Here is a 22,743-nt window from a genome sequence, read left to right on the forward strand (position 1 = left end):
TTACTTTTGTATGTGATAAAATGATTACTTTCTTTTTATTATATGGTTTTTATACATAGCCAGTTTGGCATTGTTTTTGGTCCAGTTAATTTGCATTTAAATTGATAATGCCTAGCACCTGAATATTCCTTTTACATCAAATCTCAGAACACAGAACTAACACAAAGATATGTTTCTCCTTTGAAGGATACAGTCAGCAGTGCCTGTAACAAAAGCAGGGAAAGTTAACTAAGGAGATAAAAATGAATTGCAGGCAACAGCCAATATTTAATTAGATAAAATGTGTCTTTTCTGCCCAAGTTGTAGTTCAGGTTCCTCTTCACTTCTACAGTATATTCCCATTGCAGTCTGTGGTGGTGTTGCTAATTTGCTTCTTGTAGTTGGGAATGTGAAGGGAATAAGTTATCATGCTGAATAGCATCTTTAAATTTTGAAATGCACAATTAAGAATGTGCAGAATTAAGAATTTAGAAGCATTGTGTTTTACCTCAAGGAGTGTTCTGCTGTCACAGGGCAGCTGTGAATGAAATCTTCCTCGAGTAGTGGTAAGAACTTTCCAGAGCTTGCCAGTGCAGAGGTGGCAATTTTTGTTCATGGAAATGCTTGTGAGGAGATAATCTGTGATTCAGTTGGAGAGACTGCACAGTAAGCAAGCAAAAGTGCTGGTAAACTGGTGGCTGTGTCTGAACGAGTGGAAAGCATCTGTAAGCCTTCAGCTGAAAGGCAGAACATCAGACTTTTCTGTAAGGCATTGATAATGCCTGGTTCCTTGGCAGGAAGTGTGGAAAAGGAGAGATAGTGATCTTGACTTACATTACCAATGAAGAAGGTATTGTTAAAGTTTTCCTGTGAAAAGTGGATATAGAATTGTATCTTGGACAAGACTAGAACTCAGACTGCTGTGAAGGAGATGTTGCAAACACAAACTCACTTGGGTCATCTGAAAGGAAGACCAGTTTTCTAGTTACACCTGTTTTGAAAGAAGTCAGATCCAAGTGAAAACACCTTGACTGACAAAGACCTGAATGTATTTTCAGCATCTTTTTGAATATTAGTTAATTTTGTGTTTGACTGCAATTTTTAGGGTCAATAGACACTCCTAAAATTCCACCCTGATGTTAATAGAATACCATTTCTGAGGCAAAGGCTTACTATTCCTGGAACCAGGAAACACTGTAAGTTGTCATAGAAACAAAAGACATCTTTGCCAGGGAAACAAACTTAGAGCAGAAGATGCACATTTGGTGTGAGACACTAGCACTTGTCGTTTGTTGTGGTTGATCTGTCTCCACACAGACTCTGTGATTCAAAGAATCACAGCTGCTCTGTGATTCAAAAGAACCAAATGCTGGCAAAATTGGAAGCAATAAAATGAAAAGCATAACCTGTTGCTTAGAAGGTATTTAGAATGGATTAGTGCAATGACTTGATATCTTAATCTTATAAAGAGGTCAAGATTAGTTTGTAAAAAGCTTTTGCACTGTGTAATACCTTTCTCTGATAGATGGAAACAGTCCTTTACTTTGTTATTTGCGCTGCTTTCTTTCCTTATTGTCACATCCAAGTGGAGGATCTGCTGTCATCCCTCAGCTTATCTCTAGCAAAACCGTAGTAATTACTTAAGAAATACTTCAAGTAATTCCTCAAGTCTTGCTGTCATTGATGATGATAAGAAGGTGATTGTGTGCCATTGCTGACTTTTTCCTTCCTATTATTATTAATGCAGTGATAATATTACTATTTTAAGCTGTTGAGATTTAACATAGGCTACCAGAAAGGTGTCAGATGTTTACAGTTTCTGATGGGTGGGTAGAGCAACAGTGTTTAAAAAAACAAAACAACTTCTTGTATTAATCTTACTATACTTAACACCTCTCCAGCTGAAGAATGCATAACCAAAATTTGTTTTGAAAGAATGCACTTTTCCAGAGTACTCTTATGTGTAACTTGAAACTCTGAAAGACTTCTTGAATATTTGAAGATTGCAGAAGATGAAGCAGGTTTACTGTGATTGTAAAATGAACCTTGTATTAACAATATTAGCTGTGTCTTTGTCTTCATGAATGATGCAACTTTTTATTGGTTGTTTAAAACTGAATCAGTCACAAGCAGTAAGTTAATGACATTTTTCTTCCTTGCATTTAGGGGACAAAATTCAATGTTTTAAATTTTATGTAAATTGCTGGTAATCTTTACAAGGGCTGTGAAGAAGTTAGTGTTTTCTAAGTCACCTCAATTGTTCAAATCTATTTACATAGTTTAGTTTTCTAAACCATATTTCTAGATAGTAGGGTGAAGGCTTTGACCCAGAGTAAAGTTGGCTGCGTTTTATTTGTTCAGTGTGATCTGTTTGTAAGGCTGAATATCTGCACTGTGGTGAAGATACTGAACTTGTGCATGCTGAAGTGTCTTAGAGGTATGTAGGACCAGAGGAAGAATCATAATTACTGAAATAATAATAAAAAAATTGTTCTTGTCAAAGCATATTATTGATAGTAAAATGCACAGAGTAGAGTGTTTGAACCGATTCATGACAGCTGCAATTACATTCAATAGACCTGGTTCTTAATGCTACATCACAGCGCATTGGCATGGATCTCTTAAACTTGAGGCAAGCTTTATTGTATTTTGTGGCAGTAGTTTTTGAGATACACAGGGCCTCAAGGGCAAGAGTCTCTGGTCCATTAAATCTGCATTGTGTTATTGCAGTGGAATGAAATAGCCCTAAAACCAGCACACCTTCACCTGGCAGAGAATGATTCCCTGTGGGACAAGGGCAAAAGAGCACAGCGGGATCCTCCAGGGCAGAGCTGGTGGCTGAGAGCATGCAGAGTTGTAGCTAAGGCAGCTTTTTCTCTATTTAATGCCCCAGGTCCTTGCCTGCTAAGTACATGATCTGAAGGTCCTGACCCTGCTAAGTTTTACCTTCAGCAGTCTGCATGCATTGGATGCTGAGCAGTGGAACTAGGGCAGACAGGTCTTTTGGGTCTACTGCTGGGGCTTTCAGAAAGAAAACACTGAACTGCCAGAAAACTGAAGTTGATGCAGGTCATCTGGAGTTCTGAGCTGGACCGTTGCAAGCATGAAGAGCTGAGTGATTTTTGGTTTGGTGTCATTCGTCCCTGTTTTAAATGTGACAAAAACAGCTGGAATAGGCAGGGTAAAAGTGTTGTCTTTAGTTTTTTAGTACAAATAGTGTTTTGTATACCTAGGAAATAAATGATTTCTCTAATCTAAGCTTTAAGCTAGATCTAAGCCATGTATAACATGTTTATGTTTTCCCACCTGTTTTGTGTAGAGCCAGTTGTGGAGTTCTGCTGTACTATTGCAAAGTTAGCATCTGCTGAGCCTTCTCAGGAGGGAGAAAGTCTGTAGCGACACAGCCAGTAATCTGTTAATTCCTTCAGACTGTGGGAAAGTCTTTGGGGTGGGTGAGTCCTAAGTAACACCAAAAAAGTCATGTAGGAGCTGTAATAATTTAGATCTAAGAGAAAAACATGCTTCTGTTTACTACATTTTAGGTTACTTTTTTTTTCTTGGAGGTACTTCAGCTGGAGAAGCATGAGAGAAGGTGACCTTTTATTTTAACACCATGGTTGTAATAGATAGGAAAAATGAGGATAGAAATATTTTCCAGGAAGGATATTTACTTTATTTCAGTACTTATTTTTTAAAAAATATATATATCTTGTTTTAAATCCAGCCTTAGAAATGCAGTATTTTTTAAATTGTCCTGTATGAATTATGTACTTAAGGTTTTGTTTTATTTTCTCTGTTATACAGGGTGGTCTTGGCAGCTTTTAACATCTTTATCAGTAAGCCGTTATTCTTTTGGAACTTCATTCGATAGTCAAAAGTAGTGCTTCAGTGTGGCATGCATGAGAATGTGCCAAGAGACTAATATGATTTCAGGTGTCTACAGAAGCCAGTGTCTCGCATTTGCGCTGCTGTGATAATGATAAACTACAATCAAAATACTCTGATTGAATAAAACAAAAAAACCAGATTAATAGGAAACAAATTTAAAGCACATGTTGCGACTCATGTATGATTCTTGCTCATACTCTTTGGCAGCTTTCCCACAAGCATTGTCTATTACAGTATGACAGTGCCTACCATTACAAGTAAAGTTGCATGTTAGAAATAGAACACAATGACATTGTAAATATTAAAGAAAAAAACAAAAGGGAAGTACGTGGGTTCTAACTTGCAGTAACATTTTGTTCATGATGAATGTGACATTTTAAGTTGAGGGGAATTACTCAGCTTCATAATGCCATATTGTATGCAGGTGTAACTGTTCTTTTGTACTTAAGCACATGTTAGGCTAAAAGATGTTGTTTTAAAATGCAAATTCTGTACAGTTGCTGGAACTTCCTAGGAAGTACCAGAATTTGTTACCAAGGCCCCTAACTCAGCTCTCCTATGCCTTTGCATTACGATGTCTAATTGTATTGTTTCACACTATTTTTTCCTTCCTCATTCAGTGAACAGGATGGGCGGTGCTCAGGAATTGAGCTGCTACTTGATATTTTAGTCCTTATCATTCAGTTAGCAGCCTGGGCTTTATTTACTGCACACCATTTGAAACTCTGTAAAGAATACATAATTATTCATTCCCTTATGGCCTTTTATCTAAGATGCCTGGCTGAACTATTTTTGTCCATTTGATTGTATTCTCATATGTCTTTTCTGGTCCATACCTATAACATTTTTTGCTGTCTGAGATAAACGCACGTGCACGTACACAGAATGCATATATATGGTTTATTTACTTTTGAAAGAGAATTTTTCAGTTACTCCCTTTGATAACTTCTAGAATGGAGTTTCTGTTACGTATTTTAAAACCACTTTTTGTGAGGTCATTGTAAGTAAGCATAAAAGAATGCAATTAAATTACTAAATATATCCAACCACATAAGTTGAACCATTTGCATATGCAACCTTATCTTCCTACGGGGATGATGCCCTTCAACTCCAAATCTGTCTTGACTGTGTATCCTGACAAATTGTTCTTTCATTTGAATGCAGTTGATTGTCCTTGCTGGGCATGATGGCAAAGATAGTACTTAACTAATGTAGAATTCAGGTTCATGTGAGAAATTAAAAGAAATAAGGGTAATTGAACATTGGAACAGATTGCCTGGAAAGGTTGTGGGTGTCCATCTTTGCAAATATTCAAAATCATGTTCAAAACCCAACTGGACGTAGCTTTGAATAATCTGTTGCAACTGCCTTTGCTGTGCCTAGGTTGTATCAGAGGATCTCCAGAGATACCTTCCAACCTCAGCTGTTCTGTGATTTATAAAATATATGATAATATATACTTGTGGTATATGTATTTTGCTTGTTGGGCAAACAAGTTGTTCTGATGGGCAAAACTTTATGGAAATTGTGGCTTTCTTCTCCACTAAAATAGCAGTAAAATGTTTGTTTTGCAGTTTCCATTTGCCTAGCAGGCTATCTTGTCAATCCCATACAAAATTGTTAAACTGTTAAAATGTAGTTTGACTATATAACTGTTCTCAGCAAAAGCTTAGAAAAAGTTTAGAAAAGTTTAACAGTGGTATTTCTGTAATGCTAGTACTTAGCAGAAAATTGTAATAAATATTAATTATTTATTGTGGAACAAACTATCATGTACTTAATCTTTTTTGGGTTTAAGAATATAGTGTAGAAAGCTTGGTGGCAATAGCCGCCTTTTCAGCTTGTGATCCTGTTAAAACTTTTGCAAATTATGAGTATTGGAAAGAACATAGTTTGTTTTTGTCGGTGTCTCTTGCAGATTTTGGTAGTGTTGCCAATGCATCATAACTGACTGTAAGGCTTTTCTGTAAGATCTGTCTACTGTTTGAAATATTTTAATATTGCTGCTACAAAAAGGCATAGACTTTTCCAAATTCTAATGTTAATATTTCAAACAAGAAATGAAAATAGTACATGTAACATCTTATACTGTCTCAATATACCACTTTTGTCTCTCTGCTGCTGGTGGGAGGAGAGGGTTGCAATACTTGTCTCAAAAAGACCATGTCCAGTAAAATATTTTACTGCTAATACACTGTAACTTTTTTTCTGTTGCAGAAAGAGTTGAGCCTTCCAAGAAGAGGAAGTTTGTAAGTATATGAAGTTTTTCTCTGTTAGGCTTAGATCGTGATACATATTTTTAGGAGTTTTAGAGTAGACTAGGTTTCTTTTCAGGGCAGGTAGAATGGAACTTAAATGTGGCAGTTGATCTGCCTTAAAATATATACAAAGAAATGAAAACTGTAAATGAAAATGTATGGGTTGTGCAGTCACCAATTTTATGCCCATCTTTTAGAGAAGCTATTGTGAGAGATTTCCAAAGGGATAAAATGTTCTTAAGTTCAGGTGTTTGTTTTGTATTAAAGATTTTTCTTGTTAAAAATCAAGAAAGAAACATGCTTTCTTTGTGAGTGATATAAAAGAAACTTGTCATGCTTATGGAACTCTGTGAACAGTCCTGTGTATGAGAAGGTAGGAAAAAGGAACACGTATGTTCTACTTAATGTATAGGATTGTTAAGATGCTAATTTGATTATGGAAATAAAGACTATATATTCTTGTATAAATTGTTACTTATAATATGTATTCAGATACTGAGTTCAATTGTGCTTTATGTAAATTTCTACAACTTGACTTTGACTTAGTGGTTTTGAACTGTTTGGTTTTGAAGCTTGTGTTTTTTATTTGCATCTGTCAAATTTCTTATTCTGTGTTAGTAACTTGTTGAGAAGCTATTGGGATAAAAACATAACAAAATGTCTTAAGAAGCAAATTCTTGTTCACTTACTGCTTTCTTTCAAAAATAATACTATAAGATGATCTTAGAAGATTATTGGTGACAACATGTTTGGAGTAAAACCCCCGTGCCCTTGCACAAGGGGCCAGTTACTTGGTTTCAATTTGATAATGCTGTGTAGGTTTAAGTGATAGTAGGTGAGGTATGTGAATAACTGAAACTGTAACTGCTGGGAAAGTGCAGTGAAGTGCTCTGTTGTTCTGACTCAAATAGCATACCAGAAGTCTGTACTTAATGGGATATCTACTGTGTTGGAAAAGACTCTTGTTTTAGGTTTGGACGCATGACAAGTCTTATTCTAAAATCCATTATGTAAGAAAAGTCAAGAAAATAGAAAACTATTTTCCTGTCAAATATTTAATTATTTAAGAATTTCAATGACAGAAAGAAAAATAGTTAAAGAAAATGATTTTTGGTGCATTCTTTTGGTGTCCTTGGTGCTTTATATTAACCTGAAACTGTTGCGTGGGCTGAAGACTGCCTCTGTTAAAGTTAATGACCAAACTGCTGTTCACTTCAGCCAGAGCAGAAAGTGGCTCTTGGAACTTGACCTTACTTACTCTTCCTAGAATGTTTGACATGGAATGTTATTAGTTAGATTTCTGCAGATCTGAAAAATGACCGCAGCCCAATCACCCCAGTTGCATTCACATACACATTGTTTTAGCTGATCACTGAGAAGTTAGTGCACTTTCTCTGATGTTGGTGAGGCTTTATAAAGTACGGTAGAGAACAGCAGCTTGTCACATAATCATATCCAGTTATTAAAATGCTTAGGTTTCTGCAGATGGTTGTAGTGGCTTGACCCTGGCTAGGTGCCAGGCAAGCACCAAAGCTTCTGTATCACTCCCCTCTGCAACCGGACAGAAGCAAGAAAATGCAGTGGAGGGTTCCTGTGCTGAGATAAGGAGGGGGAGAGATCACTCACCAAATACTGTCACAGGCCAAACCGACTTGAATTTATTACTAAAAAAACCAGGATAATGACAAGTAAAATAAATATTAAGAACACCTTCTCTCACCACTCCGTTCTTCTCAGGCTCTACCTTTCCCCTCTCAGTGGCACAGGAGAGACAGAGAAGGGAGGTTATGGCCAGTTCATCACATTCTTGCTGCTGCTGCTGCTCAGGGAGAGGAGTCCTTCCCCTGCTCCAGTGTGGATCTCTTTCCACAAGGTGCCGTCCTTCAGGCACAGCCTGCTCCAGTGTGGGTCCCCCACAGGGTCACAAGTCCTACCAGGACCCTGCTCCAGCCCAGGCCTCCAATGAATTCACAGCCTCCTCTCAGGCAGCCCCCTGCTCCAGCAGGGTCTCCTCCAGGGGCTGCAGGTGGATCTCTGCATCCCCATGGCTCTCCCTGGGCTGCAGGGGCACACCTGCCTCACCATGGGCTGCACCAGGGGCTGCAGGGGAACCCCAGCTCTGGCCCCTGGAGCACCTCCTGTCCCTCCTTCTGCACAGACCTGGTGTCTGCAGGGCTGATCCTCTCACACATTGTTACTCTGCTCTTCTTGGGCTGCAATTACACCTGTGCAATAACTTTCTCTTCCCTTCTTTAATCTGTCATGACAGAGTTAGTAACATCATGCAATTGGCTCAGCCTTGGTGAACGGCAGGTCTGTCTTGGAGTTGCCTAACATTGGATCTGCCAGACGCAGAGAAAGCTTCTAGCATCTTCTCACAGAAGCCACTTTGTAACTCCTCTGCTACTAAAACCTGGCCACGCAAACCCAATACAATGATATTTTAAAATTACTTTAATAGTACTCAATTAAAAGGGCACGTACTGCTGAGGTTAGCAATAGCTGTAGCGTCAGGGGTTGTGTGCATGGGCTGTGTTGGCTACTGTATTTGCATACTATATAAATGTTGGCATGAAGATTAAATTTCAAAATGTGAAAAGTCCTGTCTCTTCATTAGCATAGACATCCAGAGGTCCTGAACAGTTGAGGTGCATCTCACACTGTCTTTTGGAGCTTCAGGCCCAATGTCATGCCAAGGACGCAGCTTTAAACAAGACAGGGAGAGCTATTTCAGGGGTGAGCAATCTTAGCATAGTTGGCATAAACTGTGATAATGGGTTGCGTTTGACTGAGGAGTGAGCTTTTCCATGCTCAGAGCACCCCCTGGCTGTGTTAGCACAACTCTTTCTCTGGACACAGGCAGAATTGATCCAGGTTGCAACTAGCTTCATGCAGTTTCTTCAGCATGTTAAACTGCCCAACTACACAAATGCTTTTCTTTCTGGCAGCAGGGTGCGGTGGCTTGGAGACAGGATGAATAGATGGGAACTTTGTCTCAGGCTGACTCCAACAGTGAAACTGACTTTATATAAGCTTAGCATGACTGTAGACCTGCATGACTGTTAGTATCCCACTTTTCAAGTCCATTGGAAAACTAAATAGGAGTGTATTTTTTCACACTGCTACAATGGCTATGGGTTAATTATTTCTTGGTAGAATATTTTCATTGATTTTTTTTATTTTCACCAAACACTTTCAGCCCTAGCCCTAGGTCACTTGGTTAGATCATGGTGCTAATAACACCAAGGTTGTGGGTTTGAACCCTGTATGGGGCCATTCATTTAAGAGTTGACTTGATAATACTTTTGGGTTGCTTCCAGCTGAGACTATTGTGTGATTCTGTATTATCAAGGAAAATTTTATTTAATTTGATCGGAATTAAGTGTTTCTGTTTGTGAAGCACACAGATCCTTTTATGAACCAGGGGATGCCTGATAGCATCTATGCATCCCTATCCATTACACATTCATAGTGTATCTAGCTGAAGTAAGTAGCCACAAATGGTCTCTCAGTGTATGTTAAGCAGGTGAGTTTCCATCACCGAATTTAAGATGGAGCGTCCTTATCCTGATTTGTTTCCTTACATACTAGCAGAGTTCAGAAAAATTAGAACTTTTTATAGACAGAGGGAGTGAACTCAAAAGATTGTGGGGGAAAAAAAATTGCACTCAGCTTTGAGTAGGTACATTCTGCTTTAAAATGCCCTTCTCCTAAAAGAAAAAGTACAACTGACTTCTCTGAGGTGGAGAGGAGCCTTCAGGAACAGCAATATGTGAGAAGATGTGAGTAAGTAGAGGCAGTTTCTGCTTTTGTTAGAACCTCAGTGTTTAAAGTATGTGCCCTAGTAGCAAAATTCCTTACTTTTCCAGACTAAATCTGTTCTTTCTGTCTTTTTTAAAAAAACTTTTCAGTTTTAATTTTTTTTAAATTTGGATGTATTGCTTTGATGTGTTTATTTTTGCTGCATCTGTCCTTCTCCTTACAGCTCTTAAACAAATTTCCGTAATTATAAAATATGGACTCAAGTTCAGTACCAGCAATTATATATTTTGCTTGCGCTAATGTCAAAGTTGGTCACAGAATTTTCATTAAATTAATTTATACATTTCAGTGAAACAGTTGATATCCTTGGATAATAGCAAGAAAAGATTGTGGCCAGCCAAGAATTCAAGAGAAACAGTAGTTAAAATCACTGCTTGGTTAGATGCTTGATTAACTAAGTTTCAAGAAAGGCAAAAGCAATTTTGTAAGGAAGTTTTTTTATGAATGAAAAAGATAGAGTGTCAGTTACCCTGAGGGGAAAAGTGAGAATGATTCATAGTGTGGGGGGAAAAAAAAAAAAAAAATCTGAGGGTTGTGTCATGTAGGTGGACAAAACTGGAACTGGATTGATGGTTTCTGTGTGGACATAGACATCTGCACCATAAAAAATTGGCTGTGTTCATAGGTGGCCTGTTACCTTACATTTAGAGAGTGCAGTAGATTAGTTATTGTTGCCAGGTAATGGATTTCTCCATTCTAGTATGGATGGATTGTGCTCCAGGCTATTCTCCATGGCCTGTGTTTGATTCTCAAGTTTCATATCCTTTAGTGTCATTACTAGTGTTGTTTCTGTCCTCAGCTTTCAAGGGTTTTCTACTGCTGTCATGAATGTTTTTTCCTCTGCATCTCTTGGATTCCTTGTGATTGACAATGAAAAACTTGGTTATGTGTTTTGTATAATTTAGGAGTCAACTGTTGCCATAACACAACCCCTTTCCCTCACGATCTTGTTTACTTCAACCTCCATAAATTTTGTGCAAGAGTGCCGCTCATTGTCTGTGTTTCCTTCTTTAAAAGTAATGCTGGTCTAACAGGGAGGATTGTGGCTCTTGCAGTGTGCTGGTTAGCCTTGTTGCCACCTTCCTGTTGTCAGTGCATGGTCTTCTGCAAGTAAGTAGTTTGTGCTGTGAAGAGCACAGGCCTGATTTAGACGTAAACAGCATGTCCCTTGGTATTTAATGCTGTTAGCTGTGTCCTTAGCGAACAGTACAGGCCATTCTCTTGTTCTGTTGGGATTTTTGGTGCTTCTACACACAAATCTGCATCCCTGCTTTGATTACGCCAATATTATTGTTATTATGATGTATGTATGCAGTTGTCTTTGGACTCAGATTTTACTAGTATATCTGGTATATCTGTGTATATCCAGTTATGTCCTCTTTTTATGATTTATCACATCACTTGTTAGAAAAAGGGATGACCTGTTTTACTGTAAATTGTGTCCCTTTTCAGTGAAAAATTATGTATACTGTGTTGAGGGTACAGTAAATTCACGAATACAAGCCGCACTGAGTATAAGCCGCATCTCTGGGTGTTGGCAAATATTTTGGTTTTTGTCCATAAATAAGCCGCACCCGAATATAAGCCGCTCTGTCGTTCGCAGCAAGGACCCGCGTGCAATTAGTAGCAGAACCGCGGGAGGGCGGGGTTTACTGGCTGAGCTAAGGCTGTGCAGGCTCGGCCCACTAGGGGCTGCTGACGGGGCCAGGTGGCCCAACCCGGTGCTGCCGCTCGGGGCCGGCCGCCGCTGCCACTGGACTCGGTCACCCCGGGTCGGCGCTGCCCCGCGGTGGCAGGCAGGGACGGAGCTTCCCCCGCTCCTACGGCAGCGGCGGCGGGCAGGGACGGAGCTTTCCTGCGCCCGTGGCACCGGCGGCGGGCGCGGACAAAGCACCCCGCCTCCTCCCTGAGCTGCGGCAATGGCTGCGTGGGGCTCCTGTCGGCTCCCCGAGCCGCGGCAATGGCGGCGCGCACTTCCACCCGCCTCCCCGGGCCGCGGCAATGGCGGCGCCCCCCCCCCCCCGTCTTCTCCGGGCCGCGGCAGAGGAGGGAAGAAGAGAGCTCTCCCGCCTCTCTCCCCGCCCCCCGTGCTGCCTACAGGGAGCCAGGGCAACACAGTAACACTGTAACAATCGCGGAATGCCGGCTTTTACTGGCAGGTGCTTGGCTCGGCACCCTGGCTGGCACGTCTGGGGTTGTAAATGTCAGAAAATTATTCACAGATTAGCCGCCCCCGACTATTAGCCGCACTTCCGGGTTTCCACCAAAATTTTTGTCAAATTGCTGCAGCTTGTATTCGTGAAATTACTGTATTTTAAAACTTTGTAATACCTTTTTACTGGTAAATTCATGCTTACCTATTTGTGTGTGTGTATGTGTACACACCTTTATCTACACATGCAAAAAAGTCAGATAGTTGTGGTAGTGACTTATTTTGTGTATTTGAAAACTATTCAGATACATAACAAAATTCTTAAAAATAATCTGCCTCCCTGGAGAAAGGATGCTCAGAAAATGAGGTGATCATGCTTTAAAACTTAATTGTGTAACTAACACTACTGTTGCTCTGTGTCTACTGTGGCGTCTAAGTAATGTAAAGTGACCAGGTACCTTGTTTCTCCTCAGTGTTTTGGGTGTGCTGTGGCCTATTGGAATTTTGTTTCAGCTACTTAGGCAAGGAAAGGGTTAAAAATAAAAATTAATCCTAAGTAGTTCTTTATCAAAATAGAGATCAAACTTAAGCCACAGCAAAAAAGCAAAATTTAAAAAGCCTCTAGGGTCAAGCTATGGTTCTATAGGCATGCTGCAGAATTTCAGGATGGGAGAGTCCCATGATTCTTGGTGGAAGCAAAGAAAATAAAATACCTGGGTGCCTCCAAGCTTTGCTTAAAGTAAAAAATGTTTGTGCAGTAGAGTAGTTTAAGATATTTTTATACATGCAAAAAATTATTCTCTATTGTATGATTAAAATGTGGTTTGTAGGCCAGATCTCATAGCTAATGGGTTACTGGTGATTTGAAAGTAGGTACCAAGGTGCTAAAAGAATTGAATCTCTACAAAGAAATATCAGTAAAGGGCTCATCAGCCCTTCACTGCCAAAACTTTAATAGTCAACCTGACAAAATGAGGCACAAAAGAGTAATGGGATGGAGGCCTGGCAAATTGGCTGTCGTAATGTTCTTGATTTTTCCATGTCACAGTCTCTGCCCCTCTTCTGCTTATGGTCTTTTTCACTGAACTGCTTGCTCTGTGTCTTGATTCTGCCCTTATATCCTGTTTTACCTGTGGAACCAGCAACTGGTGGTGCTTGCAGTGTTTCTGTGTACATTAAAAAGCAAAGCTTACAGCAAGAGTGTACAGAAAATGCCTAGGGGAATTTAATGGCTGGAAATGTGAGATGCTGAGGCAAGGGAATGTTGATGTCTGAGCATCAGGGTGGGGTGTAGCGGTAACTTAGTGTGTGAGTGCAGTCGCTGTGTGATTAAATTCTGTCTGGCAGTGGCAAATGTGGTCAATGTATATAAGCGTTTTTAAATCAGCATTGGCTGTGACATCTTATTTGTTGTGTGAACAACAAGTTGCATTCTCAGTGAGTAGAATTATTTGTCTTTGATTTTGTTTAAGTTTCAAAATTGTATCACATGCATAAAAAGTACAAATGACCATATAACTACCTGTTTTATTCTGCTGCCTGAGAAAGTACTTAGGCATTGAGAAAACTTGGCGAAGAATATCATGTGGGTAATCGCTGCTAGTCAGCACAGCTTGAATTTCTAATAGTAAACCTTGAAAATCTGGCATTCTGAGGCAGCTTTTCGTTCACTGTTTTTTTTCCCACTGTCATGAATTCAGGAAGTTCAGTTTTCTTTAGTTAAGGAATGTATGAAATTTGTTTAAAAGAATTGTTAGTCACAATGCAATGGAATTGCAATGTCCTGATGAATTTCAGGATCTAGGCTACTGTATGCTGCAACAATGAATTGATTTTTTTTGGCACTGATGCTACAAAGTTTTGAATAATCTGTTAGCCTACAGAGTGAGTTTCCTGAGGTTGTGCAATTCCTAGTGTACACACTTATTTAGCTTCTGTAGGATTGGGGTCTTGGTGAGGCTCTGGGAGGAGTACATGATAGCTTGATGAACCTGTGCTGTGCTTAAAGAATTGTAATGAGAGGTTGGGTTTTGTTTGTTTGTTTGTTTTCCCTTTGCTTTGTTTATTTGTTTGGTTTTTGATGGGGGTTAAAGGTGAGGTATTGTTTGCAAATAAATGTTCGCTTTTTCCTTAAGGAAAGAAACATTCAAGTTTTTCTGGACAGTATGTTTTTAACTCTGGTGCCAGTAGTATCATCTGTATTCTAAATATCTGCTCTCAGAAGAAAATAGGCATTGCTGAGCATCAGGAATCTGCCTGCCTTACATATTCAGTTAGGCATTCTCCCATTACAGATTTTCCCCTTGAAATTTTCAATATTATTGGTATTCCATTACATAAAGTATAGGCTGACTTTCTACAGTTGTCATGAATAAAAATCATGAATTCCCAGTGAACCACTTACATTTTGTCTCAGAGGACAGGGGAAGTATTTTTCCCCCTCACTCTTTCCTATGAAATACAGACTTGAACATTTGTTATTACTGTCAGTATTCTAAACCTGTACTGTTGCTTATCATAAAGGCCCTTAGTGTATATGTTACCTGCAGTTATGTGTCCACAGGCAGACTTAAAAATTTTAAAGCAGACAGATGATAGTGTGGCAGCAGGGTCTCTGTTGTCCATAGCTATGAGTGTACCTGCTCTGTAGTTAGGTTGTACTGGCTGTGTCTTTTATATTTTGTGAACATATGGCATAATGTTTGTGGCTCTGGCTGTTCTTGCCCCTACCACCATTTCTGTCCCTGTCTAAAACTTCTGGATCCTGTTAATTTCCTTCCACCCTGCTATCTGCTGCCTCCCTTCCCCCTGGGAGTTAGAGGTCATCTGTCTTACAAATTCTGTTGACTGAATGCAGTCCTTTGCATGCTCATTTTGCTGGACGTTTTCCACTTGTCTTTTCAGCCTTTGTGTAAAACCAAGTGCCTTCCTTGCAGGCATATTCTCTGGGATAGTGCAGTGGAGAGCTGGGGCAGAGGTCCTGATACAGGTGTAGGCTCACAGAACTCACTCCGTGATTGTAGTTTTCATATGTGACTAGGCATGCCAAGAGCCCGGTTGCCAAATGCCTTGTGTCGGGGAGGATGGATGATGGCTCCTGGGAGTGAGTTGAGGGGCAGGCAGCATGTGCAGTTCCTGCAGAGGGGTTGGTGGCTACCCAAAGACTGGAGCTTACAGAAACTGCATAGGTTACTTTAGCCAAAAGCATACACAGCGGGAAAGGTGGGTGGCTTCTGTGACAGCCCAAAAAGGAAAGGGAGGGTTGGATGGCAGCAGGACAGAGCTCTTCTTTTGTGGGTTTGGAGAAGGAAAATATTGCATTGGCATGATACTATTCTGTTCCATAAGGACTGATAAACAAGGTCTACCTCTCTGTTGTCTTAAGCAAGTCTTTGCTCACTGAGTCAAGACAGCCAACCTGGCATTAGCACACATTCCTTCCATCTATGTGCTCTTCTCTGTCATCTTGTCTTTTCTCCCAAATATTGTAGGGTTTCCACTTCTCTGTCACATTTTTTCCTAGGTATCCAATCAAGCTTAGACCTGTGAGGTTTAATGAAGTGTGTTGCAACAGATCTCATAGGCATGTGTAAAGGTCAGAAAGGTTGCTGGGGATAAGTGGATCTGCATTATTGCCATGCTTGCCTGGAAAAGGTAGCAGATAACTGCTACAGGGAGCAAGTGAGTCTAAAAGGCTGACACAGGGAATTTCTTACTTTATATTCATTGTGTGTTGACTGCCACAATGCAAAAGGCAGTGTAATTGCATATAATCACATTTCCTCAAGTCCCAGTGGCTTCACTCATGAATGTTTAGTGTGGTCATGCCCCTAAGCAGTGAACGCAAGCATGGTATTTAAGACAAACATGCTATCACAGGTGCTCGTGACACTGGGCTGAGCCTGCTGCTGTAAACAAGCAAGTTCCTGCTGTTCTAGCCTCAATGGAAAACCTCTCTTGTGCCTTTGTAAATGTTGTGCAGAGAACATGGGCATTGGGCATGCTTTTTTCCCCTCTGCTACATGGTACTGGTTCGCCATCAGGTGACTGGACACATGCCACACTTCAGCACAGCGTGTGGTGGAAACAGGATTAAATCAACCATGTTTACGTTCATGCGTAGATATGGCCCTGAGACCCAGCCTTGGCTGATTCTTCTTAGTATCATTGAGATGCTTCTGAAAATGAGCTTTTACAGATCACTGTCATATTTTGTGAATGCTTGTCTCCTAGATTCTGCTAGGAGAAATGTAAAATGTTTTCATTTGCATTTAAAAATATGTCTGTTTTTATGGTTGACAGGTCTGTCAGAAGTACCAAGAATACACCCACATACATCTAAATCCAGAAAACTTTTAGGTTCTTGCTCTATAAATCAGAACTTTGGTGGCTTTTTTTTTTAAAGTCAGATTTTACCAGTAAGCCATACCAGCAAATGGGTCTTGGTAGGGTGAATGTGTGGGGTGGGTATACTGTCACTTTAAAGAGTCTTTTGCTTTGTTGCTTATAGGCTAGAAACACTAAGCAGGAGATTACACTGTGCCGCAGGTGTAATAGACATGGTTGACTGGCTGTAGCCATTATTTTTCATTAGTGACCTGGGTGATAGAATAGATGGTGTTTATGAAGCTTGCAGCAGAAAATAATCTGGGAAGAGTGCAAGTATGTTGAAGAACAATACAGGGTTTCAAAAATAATTTTAACAACCCAAAGAAAATATACCAACTAAAACATAACTTCTTACTCCTGCAGGAAATACTGCAGATGTGCAAGACTGTTGAAATAGGTGTTAGTTTTCAGAAGTGATCTGTGAAGTTTAAGGTACCACAGTTGCTCTTGGAGGGCCATGAGTGTCTTGTGCTGGGAAGCTGCTATTTTGAGCTGCAGAGCATGCTGCATTTTTCTATCCCACACAGAACTTACAAGGCCTTATACTGGAGTGCTGTGTATTGAGATGGATCAGCTGGAAAGAGATGACAACTCTTGGCTGCTTTGAAAATGTGACATAGTATATGGAAAATACTTCCTTGTGCTGGGGTTATTTGTTTTAGAGAAGGAAAGGCTGAGGGATGTTCAGGAAAATTGTCCAGTGTGTGGAACATCTACCATGAGTAGGAAATAAAACTGTTTTCTGTGTCATTGGGGTGTACAGCAAGATGTAGTATGTTTAAATTGGATCAAGGGGGATTCATCTCAGACATGGTTGAAGCAGTGTCTAAACAATGTAGCAGAGGAGTGCGAACCTGGGAGTGTTGTGAAATCGGTATCAGTTTTTAAGAACAGAAGAGACAAACATTTGACTGGAGCAATAGGACTATTATAGGTATCATGGACCTCTCTTGGGGAAGGAAAATATGACCACTTGACTTTTCTAGCTCTCTTCATAGATGGTCGTTATGTCTGTGGGATTATTTGCTCAAACTTTCTGCTGAAACTTGATTCTATATATTAAGTATCTGCTTTGATGGAAGAAAATACCATCTCATAATGGACAACATTATTCATTTGTACTTGTCTGTAATGACAGAATTCCCTGTGGAAATGTGTATAGGACTTTATGTAAGCATAAGACAGATTTAAAAAAAAAAAAAGACACAAGCTTCAAACTTCTTGAGGTTTTTTTTTTTTTTGATTGTTTGTTTGTTTTGGATTGCTTTTTTGTGAAAGACTGATGGCTTTCTTTCAGCTGCTCATCTCCATTTGAAACACTTGCCTACCCATTTGTTTAATGACAAAGAGAATCAGAAGGTGAATTAAAAACAAAAATTAAAGCATACATGGGGTAGCCTTAGAGAATTGTTGGGAAGCTTCTTCTGCAGGCATATATGTATTCATGTGCATGATAGGGACTTATTAAGGAATCAGTAATCAAACAGACAAAACAGAGTTTGGCAACTCTGTAGGTATGTATTAGTTGTTGATAGATAGTTGTAAGGCTTTGGGAAAATCCAGCTTCAGGTTGCACTGTGAAATCATGAAATTTTCCTACTTGTGCTTTGACTTTTTGAAGAAGATATTAAAATACCATCATGATCTTATAAAACTCTTCAATAGATGGTTTTTAGGTCTTTGAGGTTTTTTATGTTTTAATTATTTTGACAAAAAATACATACAGGAAAGTTAAATGGCATCAATTAGCACTGAAATATAGCATAAATGAAGACCAGATAAACAAATGCTCATTAAGAGCCTGGGATAGGGTTATCCCTGTGTAACAAGGGTCTTATCTTTAAAATGAACAACTGTTTAAATCTTGTGTAATGTAGAACTCCAAAAAGTAGGTCTATTTTTGCCTTTAATTTTTTAATGCTTTTTTTTGTGAAAGGCAGTGCAGATTGAGATCATAATTATTGATATTATTAACATGTAATTTCTCAAACTTTTTACAGTTTTAGTATTAGCTTAAAGTCTGTTGACAAGAGTCTTTATTGGTTGAGCTATTTTTATTGCTCTCTAATTTTTGTTTTAAGTTTTTCTTTTTTCTTACCATATAAGAGTAAAATGTGGTAGGAGATTGTCCAAATCTCAAGTAGGTGCTCTGGGATTTTTCTGTAAAAAACATTTGGCAATTGTATTGATTTAGTATGGGATATTATTTTTGAGCTTGCACAAACAGATGATGCTGCTTAGTCAAGGGAGATGGGACTCTAGTTAGTGAAATACAAGGAAGGCTGCCTTAACAGATTGCTAACACTTCTAACACTTCTTGCTGGTGTCATCTATAGTAACAGTTCAGATGTTATTTAGACAAAGAATAGAGAACTTTTTCTCTCATTATTTGGCCATGTACCTTCATTATTATTGTGTTTTCTGAGGTGTCAAAGTTGCAGGACCACACAGTATGAGTCCTGCTTTATCAGAAATGTGTCTGTTCTACACACAAGGAGGCTCTCCTGGCTATAGGGAAAATTTAAGAACTACTGTTGAAACTCACTGTGGAAGAATGGAAGTGAGTGAGGTTGCAGAGAGATTTTGCCAGATCTTGGTTGGTGGATGTTTGTTGGTTCCTTTTGTCTGCAGTGTTTTAGGAACAGTGTTTTTAGCTAAGATGTTCAATGTGGCAACCAGTTGTTAACTTACAGCAGTTCAGTTATTTCTAATGTTTAAATAACATTGCTAGTAAACACATTCTTTTGTTCATTCAGTTCTTTAGCAATGCAGACAGTACCATAGAACTATCAGCAGAATACACAACTACAGTAATTTCACGAATACAAGCCACACCGTTTTGACCAAAATTTTGCTCCCACACCGGAAATGTGGCTAATACTCAGGAATGGCCAATATGTGAATAATTTTCTGACATTTTCAACCCTGAGAGTGCAAACCGAGTCAGTGCAAACTGCAAAGTCGAGCTCCTGCCAGTAAAACCCTGCATTTACACGGTTGTTACAAATTGGTTACTCTGTTGTGCGGTGGGTGGCGCTGCTCTGTGCAGGCAGCACAGGGGGTGGGGAGGGTGGGGCAACTCCCTCCTGCTGGCCCCGCAGCCCAGGGGGAGGCAGGGGGCTCCGTGCTGCTGGCCCCACGGCTTGGGGGGCTCCCGTCCCCGCGTGCCGCCACCGCAGAAGCAGGCAGGCTGCATCCCCGCCTCCCACCGCCGCCGCAGGTGCCGGCGGGCTCTATGCTCCTCCCTGCCACCATGGGGCAGCGCTGGGCCGGGGCGAGCGAGCCCAGCGGCAGCGGCGGCTGGCCCCGAGCGGCCCCACCGAGCAGCAGCGTCGAGCTGGGCCACCCAGCCCCGTCGGCAGCCCCGAGCCTGCACAGCCTTAGCTGAGCCAGTAAACCTCGCCCTGCCGCAGTTCTGTTACTATTTGGCAACGTTGTTGCACGCCGGTCCTCCCTGCGAACGACAGAGCGGCTTATACTCAGGTGCGGCTTATTTATGGACACAGAACGAAATGTTTGCCAACACCCGGCGATGCGGCTTATACTCAGTGCGGCTTGTATTCGTGAAATTGCTGTAATTTATAAAAAGTTATTAAAATGTATTAGAATTTAACAAAGTGCTTTCTGGAACTATAATTTTAAAACAAGTCCCCTGCAGAATCATAAGAATTAGAGCTCTAAATAGACTCTGGCATGTTTTACAAAGCCACCTAGTCTTTTACTGTGTACTCCAGTGGCACATTAATAAAATATGTTATTGTAAATTGCTTAGTAGTGTCAGATTTATGGATATGCCTGTAAATGTCAATAGATCCATGATATTAACAGGACTTAGGGCTGGAAGGGGTTGTCTAGTATGTCTTTCTGTCGTGGCATACCAATCATGACCATGCCCTCGGAGTTCTTAGTGCTCTGTGCTGGCATTATTGAACACAGATAACCCAGGGACATGCGGGTTCTACCAAAATCTACCCACCGCCCTTCAGTGACAAGGAATTTATTTCTGCATGTCATGCTGAACCCATTGTGGAAACGGAGCTTTTGGGTGCGGGTGAATGCAGGCACTTTGTGTCATTCACATCTACTTTGTCCCTTTCCCAGGGAAACCGACAGGACCGCCCTCCTCCTCCTCCTTATGTAAGCTGACCAAGACACTGAAATACTCCTTGCAGTTTCAGATTGGGCAGCTATTGTGAGTTTGAGCATATGAGCGAGACATACAGGACAGGGATCTAAGGAAAAGGATTGCTTTCACTGGTTTTGCTTCCTTAGCTGTGACCTATCTCAAATACTAATGGGAGGAGTGGGAACAATCCTGAATAAACTGACCAGTTAGATCAATATGAAGAATACTTTTTGGTGCTTTCTGGCAAATAGCTAAAGCATGAGGTTTGCTGTATAGAGATTGTGTTGGTCAGTGTTGACTTCAGGCGACAAAAGGGAAGATTCAGATTTCAGGCTTTTTTTGTGTGTAGTTATAATATGCCCAGGCATGCTGTGTTGAAAGACTGTAAAAAGAGATTGTATGTGTGTTTTTCAACCCATTTCTCTTGTGCTGTTTTGCATCTCTCTGATGCCAAGAAGCAGTGTTGCACACAGCTGCTCCTGCATCATTCCTTCTAGAACTTCTTTATAAACTATGGTGCTAGCAGTGAAGCAGCTGTGCTTGCTGGAAATGCACGAATGTGTAAATTGGTGTGCTAAACACATTAGATGACAAAAATTCAGATTAAATAATCTGTTAAAGTACTATGACAGAAAGGTGTCATTATTCTTCGAGAGTTGATTACTAACCCTAGAATACCTTTGGAAGGCATTAGCCAAGAGCCATGCAGAACTAAAGGATGCATTGACTTGTTAATTATATTAGTGTAATTATTGTTAGATGTTACAGAATAATGAAAACCAGTAGCATGTACATTGTTAATGGTACTATTGTGTTGCCATTATTTCAGAGGAAAAAGCAAGAATAGTCAACATGTGCAAAAGAGAGGGGTTTTGGAAGCATACAGCATTAATAACTGCTATGGTTTGTGTTTCAAGGAAGTAAACATTTCTCTGTGCTGTTCTGGTTTTGCTTGGTTTTTACCAGGTGTCTGAGATTACTAAACTGGAGAGACCTCAGTAAAGATGTAAATGAATAATTTGAGCCATGTTTTCCTACATCTTACTTATTAAACTTGCTCTTGAGCTAGCTAAGATGAGGTCAGGGTTTGCATTTACAAAGGAATGCAATGCTTGTAGGCCTTCGGTGCTGTGAGTGACTTTTTTGGCATTCTTTCTAGAAGAGACATTTTCTTTACAGAAGTTGTGCCAATATAGGCAACATCTGCCAGTATTTTCAGGTTAATCTACATTTAGCTTTTGTAGTAACAATAAGCCTTCTTGCTAACTTTCGCTTCCTTCCTCAACTCTGTGTTGGTGAGATGAAATCTAAACAGTGCAAAATTAAGAGCAAACAGATGTTTTGATCAAACTTGATCAAGTGAGCTTTCACTTACAAGGCTTCATCTAATTAAATTACTGCAGTTTTTTGCCCCCAGATGCATGAAGCAGATCCTGTTTAATCTGCAAGAATTCCTGTAAGACTGCAACAGTGAGAAAAGTTTGATCTCGTATTCTGGATTCATCTCTCTTTTTCAGTAAATCACGATTTTTTTACCTTCTGTCTGGATCAGGAAAAATGTATCGAAGAAGAATTTTCAAAGTCAAGCTATAGCTCAGTCTCAGTTTAGAATAATTTACCATTAATGTAATGCGAGGTGCTGCCATGAGTCAGCTCAGGAAAGATTTATCATGGCCAGGAAATAGCCCTTAGATGCAATTGTTTATGTTTAAGCGCCTGTACCCGGCTGCCAGTCCCACTCGGTTTCCTTTTAGACAAGACAAACTGCTAGTATTGTCTTCCTGCAGGTAAAATGCACTAAATGCTCAACTGTTGTGTTTCACAAAGTGGTGTTTGGTGACAGACTATTCCTTTATATGAAGAAGAAAAAACAAACAAAACAAGTGCCTTTGTTGTGGACTTCCATTCACCTCAACAGTAAAATTGGCCTTATGGAAGTAGTGAGTAAAATTTGTATTGCAGTTCTGATGGAAGCACATCTTCACCTCTGGAGCTAGTCCTTTTGCTAGTTTGTTGCCTTCCTGATTCAATGGAGTTGGCTGTATTGATGCTGACTTACTCTTTGTGCCTTTGACAAAAAGTTAACAGTTATATAGAACAACAAAGAGTACATTGGTGCTATGTGTGCA

The 22,743-nt window shown here is 40.1% G+C and overlaps 1 protein-coding gene across 7 annotated transcripts in view; it reads left to right on the forward strand.

The window, feature by feature from the left end:
• Window positions 1-22,743, forward strand: part of MAST4 (microtubule associated serine/threonine kinase family member 4) — a 290,337-nt gene that overhangs the window by 131,583 nt on the left and 136,011 nt on the right. For all 7 annotated transcript variants that reach the window (XM_033085236.2, XM_033085235.2, XM_033085237.2 and 4 more), the window contains one exon: window positions 6,085-6,116. In XM_033085236.2, coding sequence (XP_032941127.1) covers window positions 6,085-6,116 — 32 coding nt within the window. The remainder of the gene's footprint in view (window positions 1-6,084; window positions 6,117-22,743) is intronic.

Source organism: Catharus ustulatus, chromosome Z (assembly GCF_009819885.2).
Source record: "Catharus ustulatus isolate bCatUst1 chromosome Z, bCatUst1.pri.v2, whole genome shotgun sequence".
Taxonomy (NCBI): domain Eukaryota; kingdom Metazoa; phylum Chordata; class Aves; order Passeriformes; family Turdidae; genus Catharus; species Catharus ustulatus.